Genomic DNA, 8,733 nt, shown 5'->3' with positions numbered 1-8,733 from the left:
GACCCTCATGGGTGCAAATGTACGAGACGCCAGGTAGCCAGGGAGGGGTTCCCTCCAGAGGCACGCAGGGGTCCGGGGAGGCGTGGCTGCCCAGCTCGCCTTCATGTCCCATCAACACCAAGTAGCTTCTTCGAGAAAGTCTAGTCTGTGGATCTGCGCCACGAAGTCCAACCTGGACGCGGCATCCTGCGCTGGCGTTGCCGGATCTGGCAAGGACGCTGGGGTGGGGGGCGGCAACACCCCTGCACAGGAGATGCTCCCCCCCACCCCGCGCCCCACTCTGTCCACGGCGGGCCCAAGCCGGTCCACACCCGTCAGGCAAGGGAGAGTCCACAGCGAGGTTGGGAGCTGGCGTCTCAGGGTCTGCGTGATTGCGGCCCCTCTCAGCTCCAGCCACCCGGGAACACAGGGGGTCCTGAGAGCTCTCCCCGAGAGCCCTCTTTGTGGGACGATGAGGCCGGAACTTGCTCCCTATCATTCGCTTAGATGGAAGCCCACCGCTCAGCCTCAGCCACCTGAAGACTGTCCAGAGAGAAAGGGGCACCCTCATCAGAGGAAGGAAGACCAACAAATGCTGACCCCCCCCCTCTTCCTGCAGCCCCGAGCCCTAAGCACCTGCTGAGCCCGAGTCTATGGTGATGGGGGGTCTTTTGGGGTTTGTTCAGACCCTTGATCTTCCACCAACTGTCACGGCCAGCTTTCCCTTCTGCAGAGTGGTCACACAGGAGTCCCTCCTCCCTGGAATCAGAGAACGGGCACGAGTGGCAAACTCTTATTCCTCCATCCCACCTGCTCCTCAGTTCCTCTGCCTCCTCTGGGGTTGGCTCTGGGGCACACATCCTACCGTTATTGCATCTTATCAGGCTGCATTGTCATCTGTTGCATGCCGTCTTCATCCCCCTGGACCGGGCCCCTGGGGACAGCGTGCGCACCTGTCCCCTTCTGTAACTAACCTCGATTTCCAGGGAACTGGCCTCCTTTCTCTTCTTCAATCACCCCAAGCTGCTGCCACCACCTCAGACCTTTGCCCTGTGCCACCCCCACCCCACTGAAAACTCTTCCAGCCCCCAGCATGTGTCCCTCCTGCAGCCCTTCTGTGCTCAAACCTCTGCGGGAAGTCTTCCTGGCCACTGCTTAAATTTCACCAACCCTGGCCCTGGCCCCTCAGCCTCACGCCCTGGTTTTACCCTCTTCAGAGCCTGCATCTCTCCCGTGTGCTTTTGTTTCTTGCTAGCTGGCTGCCTGCCCCCGGGGTGTGTCTGCTGGGGAATTACTGTCTCCTCCACACTCCTGCAGGGTCCCAGGCAGCGAAGAGGCCCTCCCCAAACACATGTGGATGAACGAACCCGCTCTGCCTCACACAGACAGTAACGCACTTTCTTCTTAATTAATCATTGCAACAGAATCACCGTGGACGCTCCCCCGGGGGGTGGCAGATTTTGGCCTGGCTACGAGGAAGATCTTCCTCCCTTCCTAGCCTCCCACTCTCTGTGGCATTTCCCAGGGCAACCTCCCTCCTGTTGGGAATGGAGATCTCAGCGAAAGGCCCGGGCAGAAACCCTGGCCCTGCCAGGGGAGCTGCTCAGACACTGCAACCCAGCCAGCCCTGATGCGGGCGCCCCGCCCTCATGGGTTCAGGCATTCAGCTCCAATTCCACCACCACCACCATCCCCCCGCCTGCCCATCACTGCTGCAGCTGAGCAGGCAGTTGGGACCATCCCAGTTGTGGCTGGGCCTCCGCCAGCATTTCCAACAGCCGAGAAGAGCACCAGGTTCCTGGTGTGGGCACGTCACTAGGAGAGCCAGGCATGGCCTCCACCAAAGCGCTAAGCCTCCATCCTGCTGCTGAGACTCAGGGCAGAGGTCAGGGGCCGGGAAGGGCAGAGACCGGCCAGGGAGAATCAGACACCCAGCTGGAGGGCAGAAGCACCTGGGCTCCCCAGAGGGGCGCACTGGGTACCATGGGGATACCTGTGTTTGGCGGAAGCTCCTGCCTCCATCTCCCACTCCCACACACACGTGGCTCCGGGCACCAGAGCAGTCCCTGGCCCTGGGCAGTTGGCCTACTCGCTGTTGTTCATGTTCCAGGGGCTCAGCATTTGTTGGTCTTAGCTTAGGACAAGCTGCTGTGTGGAAGGCTGGGGGTGAGAGTCAATGTGTCAGTCAACAAACATGCCGCCAGCACCCCCATGGTGGGGGCTGATACTGAGCAGTACAGACAAGAGCGAGGCGCATGAGTCTGGCGAGACAGCGCCTGTGGATTTCACCTGGGGGTCTGGGCAGGAGGGGTGTCGGAAGGACGAGCTGAGCACCCCCCTGCCTGGGCAGTCAAGGTCCCGCAGCCCGCTGGCCCTGGCGGAATCTCCAGCCCGGAGCCGGCACGGAGTGGGGCTGTGTCCAGCAGGCCCTGCAGGGGCCAGATACGCGAGAGACGGGGTTCACCTAGTGGAGAGAGGTCGCCGAGGAGGGTGGGTGGCCCCGGCGGGTGTCACACACCTGTCGTGTGTGTGCTTGCGTTTTGGAGGGAGCGCGGGTGTTCAACAGAGGTTCCCCGAAGTTTCGCAGAGGGGGAGGCTGGTGCATCCGGGACCAGGGGGCAAGAGGGGGGTGGGGGGGTGGGGGGGTGGGCGAGCGATTGGCGGCGGCAGCAGCAGAGCCGGGCAGAGGCACCGGGTCCAACCGGCCCCATCCCCACCAGGTGTGGCACTGCCTCCGCCTCCGCGTCCCGCGTTGCTTGGCAACCAGTTTCCCGGGCGACGCGGGACGCAGAGCCCAGGGCCCGAGCGCACCAGGCGGCAGACCCAGGCCCCGCCATGGCCCAGAGGGCGCTCAGCACCGCGGCTGCGGAGCGCATGAACCTGGTGGCCCAGGACGCGATCTGGTAACGACCCCCTAACCCGGTGGGCTGCGCCAGACCCCCCGAAGTTGCCCGCCCCACCCGACCAGGTGGTCGGCCCCTGGGCGCTGGGAGCCTGCGCTGGGGTGGCCAGGGGACCTGAGGAAAGGGGACCTGTTGGGGACCCCAGGAGTCAGTGCTCTCGAGAGCTTGTGCCTCTGGCTCCGCGGCCCTCTGCAAAGCTGCCCTACGGGGGAGTCCACTAGTGCGTGCTCATTTTTAAGCTTGATTGAATCTTTTATAAGAAACCAAAAATCTTAATATTTGTTCAATTTGAATGAGAAAGGTGTGTGCACTTTACAGACTCGATTTTCCTGGTTGGTTTTTTTAAGTCATAAGAAATAGATCCATTTTCTAAAAGATTTATCTGCAGCAGACACTGGTAAGGGATGTTTGTATTTGGCATTCGATCGAATCGCTAAATATTATCCCATCTCTTTGAAGTTCCCTCCAACATGAGAAGCACTGACTTAGATGCAAGAGAGTCAGTCAACTGGAGTAGCAATAAGCGCCGCTGCCCACCTCTCACACCTCCGCCACCCCGCCTGCCATCTGTGACCGCTGACATTCCTGCAAAATCTGTGTTAGTCACTTCATATTTTTCTTGAAACTGACTTTGCTTCACTTAATACACTTAACTTCGTAGGAAACTTTGTTACTCCCGTAAATGGAAAGCGAGTATTATTTGGCATAAAATACACAAATAATAACTTTTTAAATCATTATCTTGGTCCATGCACCCCCAAGAGGAAATAGCAGGGGGCCTCCCCGGTGGCGCAGCGGTTGAGCGCTGGGTTGCGAAGCTGCCCGCAGCCTCTGCGGTGCCAGTTCGATCCCCGGCTGCTCCCCGGCCACCGGAGGAGGGTCCCACATGGCGCGCAGACCTCTCCTGCGGCCCGCTGCTCCCCTCAGCAGTGTACTTCGGTCCTTCTGCCTGCTCTGCTCCCCGCTCTGGCTCTGGTGAATTCTCTCACCCTCCTGCCCTTCTGACTGTACCCAGTGCATGTATGTATGTATGTATCAATCAATCAATCAATCAATCAATCTTAAAAAAAAAAAAAAAGAGGACATAGCAGGTGTGTTCCCTCTGTCCAGAGTGCTCCTTCCTGCCTTCACCAGGCAATCTCCTCCCCACCCTGAAAGACCCCAGGCAGACGTCTCCTGCATGGCAGGCGCTGGTGAGGCCCTAGGTCTCTCAGCCGATGTCCAGAGGGAACCGGTACAAATTGCCATGGTGTGTAATATAGACTACACACCAGATTTCATAAACTTCATACCCCAAAAAAAGTGACATTAAAATTAAATTGACCTATTTATTTTGACCTTTCTTAAAATGTGGCGATCAGAAAATTTTGAATCACACCTGTGGCTCATATTTGCAGCTCATGTGGACAATAGGCTGATTTACAAGCTCAGCACCCAGGGGCTCCAAACAGCTGGGGCAGGAGGAACAGATATTGATTCCAAAATAGGAAACGTTGAAAGTCAAAATGAATAAATGTTTAATTAGATGTTTGCAAAATCTGACCCACAAGCTCTTCAACTGGCAACTCAGCTCATAGGTCGTTAGATGAAAGTTGTGCTTAATGTGGAATAAAAGAAAAGCAGGGCTAGGGGACTGGGGGAGAGGCCAAGCTAGGCCCCTGGGGCAGTGTTTAAGGGGGGGTCCCCTCTCAAGGTCATGCCTTGCTGGTTCTGAGTTTGCAGGAAACTCAAACCTCCTTAAATTTTGCTTCCTCGGGGCCTTACCAGCCCAGGCCCCAGCTCTGAACAGAGGTGCTTTAACACATGCCCACTGCGGGGGCCTCCAAAATAAGGGATGGGGCCCATTCAGCCCCCATCGTATCCTGTCTGCTCCTTACTGGGCCAGCCAGCATGGGCCTCTACAGACACCTGTCTCCCTCACAGATGAGCTCCTGGCCCATGGAAACCCAGGCCTTGGAGAATCATCACTCAGTCAATCAAGGCGCATGGACACTGATGATAAAGAGTCTCTCCCAGGCCTTTAGGGGGGTCTCCCTGAAACTCTTTCATGTGCTGCCCAGCACTTAGGACCTTTCTTTTTCAGGAGATACCGCTTGAAGGCAGAAAATGAAGCTCGGCAAAACTGGGGCCCGAACTGGGGATTTTTAACAACCCCCCTTGAGGAGGTAAATATAGATTTTATGACCCCTGAGGTTATGGAATCAATCATTTCAAAGCATAAACAGTTAGTATATAATTTGCAAGAATAAAATGAAAGCGTGTGCTGCAGGAAGAGACTGCCAGCTGAAGCCACGTTCCTCCCTGCCACAGGTTCAAGGAGCCTTGCGTGGCCAGCCACGTTCTAGAAGTTTCCTTCCAATCAGCTCATTGACTCCACATGGCCACCCCTGTGCCAAGGATAGGGCTGGTTTACGTTTATTTTACAAATTAGGAGATTAATGGAGCTGGAGGTGCAGAGCTGGAGCTAATGAAGGGAAGGAGAGGGGGTAGCTGGTCTGACTTTCCGTGGGAAAATGTGGGTAACAGAAGCGGGAGAAAGGGCCAGGTGTAACCAAAATGGGGCCGGGAGGGACCCCTCTGGGCCGGCCAGCTGAGTGCTACCAGGCAGAGAAGCTAAGTATTCTGATTATCCAAGAGAGTCCAAACATCCAAGTGTGGGGATGAAACCTTCGAGAACAGCGGGCCAAAATTCTCTGACGTGACACCGTGCAGGCCCAGATGCTGGTGTCGGCTCCAGCAGGAAGCTGGCCTTTCCAACGACCCTGGTGGCTCCAAGGAGCCGCGTTTGGAGGAAAATAGAACCGCATAGAAACCACATGGTTCCCCACTTTCGAGAGCTAAGGCAGTGTGAACCCCATTTGTGATTCACCCATCCCACCAGCTTTAGAGCTATGCCATTCTTAATGATTCTTTTTAATACTTAGAGTTATACAATTTGAAATTTTATGCATAAAATGAGTCCTTATTAATATAATATGCATAAAGGAGTCTATATTAATATTCTTTATATGTAATAAAGTTGGGTTTTTGAAGAGTTCAAAATTGCTTTAAAAATTAAAGGGGGGGAAGGGACGCTCCTCTTATGTTTTAAAGATCGGTCCTGGAAGCTTGTTGGCATTTTTAATCCGAGTCCATAACCTGCAACGCTTTCTCCCGTCACGCTCGGGGGTGGCAGTGCCAGGGCTCCCTGAGCAGGGGTGCTCGGCCCTTGCCTGACGGCCTAAGAGCAGACCCCGCGCAGCCGCTTTCTGTGACCGGGACGAGCGACCGACAGCTTCGGAGCCCTGATTTTGACCGTGAAAGAGGCAGGAACCTGGGTCCCCTGCCCGGCCCCGGCCCGGGGTGCCCAACTCTGGGGATTCTGTTTCAGCTGGTCAAGAGCCAGGAGGAGCCGTCGGCCGCAAAGCCCAGGATCGAGCTTCCTGAGCGGTTCCGCATCCGGCCCGTGACCCCGGTGGAGAAGTACATCCAGGTGGGCAAGTCGCTGTCAGCCCGTCTCCCTAAGAAACAACCCCCGGAAACGGTCCGCGCGGGTGCAGGGAGCCGAGGGAAACGAAGCCTCCGGGACACATGTGCTCCCGTGTCACTGTGGCGTGTGTGTCTGTGTGCATGTGTCTGTGTGCACGTGTGTGTGTGTCTGTGTGCGTGTTTGTGTGCACATGTGTGTGTCTGTGTGTGCGCGCGTGCATGTGTGTGTGCATGTGTGTATGGTGGGGTGTCTTTAGAGAAATGCTGAAGGGTAGATTTCGGGTCCTAGAGTGTTTGCATTTTCACTTTCCGGGAAGACCTGCGGCTCCCCAGGCAGGCACGCCCTCGCCACCGCGTCAACAGTTGTCGCCTTGCAGTCTCATGGGTGAACCCGGCACCCCAGAGTGGGTCCCTTACAAGTCAGAGAGAGACTCGGAAGCTGGCCCGTGTGTTCCGGGGCTTCCACACACCGCAGGCAGACGGCCCCTCCGCCTCTGTCTACAGCAAGCTTCACCCACCCCGCACCCCGCCACCCCGGCATTTGTGGAGGTGCCTCCTCCACAGCCTCTTGGGAGGTGAAATTTAATTCTTCGCCAAGAACATATGTTGGCTTCACCCCCAGCGGCAGCGGCCCCTCCGACCCCACCTGCTTGAGACCCCTTCTGCTTGGTGGGAATCACACCCAAGCACACATAGCTCTTTCTCCCAGTTCTTCTAGAACAAATGCACCTCGCTGTCGTCCTCCAGATCGCTCTGGGGGTGCAGAGAAGAGGAAGGTTTCAGATGAAGGGAGGCAAACGCCTTAACATCCCCCTCCGGGTTCGAAACCTTCCAGACGTCAAGGACTCCGAGAGGGGGTGTTCTCTCGCTCCAGACAGACTCCTGTTCTCCTTTCGGCTTTTTGCTAAATTCCTCTGCTTTCCATTCTTGGGGTCCCCCCAGTTTAAGCGGGGGTGTGTGTCTGCGCGAGTGGGCGTCTGTGCATGCACGTGTGTCTGTGCGTGTGGTGCAGGTGTGTCAGGGTGTGCGCACGCCACAAGCCTCTGATCAGACCCGGGAGCCCGAGGTGCCAGACGCCTCCAGCCATCACGTCATCGGTTCCCTGAAGAGCCGCAGAAGCTGGCGTCTGACCTTCCTGCACCTCACTTTTTCTCCCACCTTTCCTTTCTTTTGCCAAACAAAAACTATATTCCCGGAGTTCAGGGATTCAGCGTGCGCAGCGTCACAAGATGAAGATGCAGGTCTGTGCCGGGACTCCCCGGGAGGGCGTGAGACACGGCGTCCGGCTGCTGGGAAGCCCTGACTTCACCCCTTACTGAGGCCCGGCTCCGTCTCTTCCCCTCCCGATGCCCCGTGGACACGGCACTGTGGCCCAACCTAAACCACCTCCTGCACTTCCCTTCCAGGTCCTCCCATCGCCCCCTGTCCCGAAGACCACCCAGGGCTTCATCGGCTGGAGGTCCGGGGTGCCGGGCCTGAACAAGCATCTGGAGCATGATTACGAGATCAGAAGCTGCAAAGGGGCGTACGCCCGAGAGCTGAGGTGGCCGAAGCAAGGCATCTACTGAGCGCAGGCGGAGTCCCGGCCTGGGCGGCCGTCAGCAACCCCAGCCCCTGCAGCTGCCGGCCAAGAAAGACTCCAGCGTCCCCAGGAGACGTCGATCCCCCCCATACCCGCCCCTGGGGTGCTGCAAAGAACTGGAGCTACCCCTTCCGTGTTTTCAGCTCACCCCTGCCTCTCCTCTGGGACAGCCTCGTAACAGTCTTACTAATGTGATGACTAAGGCAAAGTAGACTCTGCTTTTTTTTTTCAATATCTTGGAATTTCTAGGTATGTTTTTTGTGCTGTTTCTTTTTTAAAGTGATTTAATTTTTAAAATATTTATCGAGGCCTCCCTCTCGCTCTCCCTGTTTATAATGAGGTTGTTGACCAGGCGTGTCTGTAGCCAGGTGTCCCAGGCAGGCTTGCAGGGGGAATAAAGCTTTTAGAGCAACCCCGTCTCTCCTTTCCCAGGATAGCCACAATAAGGCAAAGCTTTCAAGGCAGAAATGAGCCCAAGTTTTGCCACAAAGAGCCGATTTCCAGGAGAGGTCGGGATTCCCAAGTGGGCCCCCACATACTGCCCCACCCCACCCCACCGGAGGGTGCCAGGAGGCAGAGCCAGCATGGCCTCCGGCCCCTCCAGCTGGACCCAAAAAGCAGGAGGGCAGGGAGTTCAGGGGCCCTATGGGGCCCAGATCTGAGCAGGGGGACCTTCTTCACGCCCGGAGTGGGCAGAGCAGGGGGCTCACGGGCCTGTCGTCGCGGGCACGCACCCCTCCCTAGGAGGGTCGAATGTCAGGGTCTCAGGCTCCTTCCTGCGTTTACTTGACGGGGCCCGGG

At 57.0% G+C, this 8,733-nt stretch overlaps 1 protein-coding gene across 1 annotated transcript; it reads left to right on the top strand.

Annotated features, from left to right (window-relative positions):
* Positions 1-2,814: 2,814 nt before the first annotated feature.
* On the top strand, positions 2,815-7,918 carry CIMIP1 (ciliary microtubule inner protein 1; the record flags this gene model as incomplete). The annotated part of the gene is made up of 4 exons (XM_084247308.1): positions 2,815-2,882; positions 4,966-5,047; positions 6,253-6,354; positions 7,757-7,918. 4 exons carry the CDS (start codon positions 2,815-2,817, stop codon positions 7,916-7,918), a joined length of 414 nt encoding a protein of 137 aa, XP_084103434.1.
* Positions 7,919-8,733: the final 815 nt, after the last annotated feature.

Source organism: Talpa europaea (genome assembly GCF_964194135.1).
Source record: "Talpa europaea genome assembly, chromosome: 11".
NCBI lineage: Eukaryota > Metazoa > Chordata > Mammalia > Eulipotyphla > Talpidae > Talpa > Talpa europaea.
Note: the sequence above shows the minus strand (reverse complement) of the source record. Positions and strands in the feature narration are given on the sequence as shown.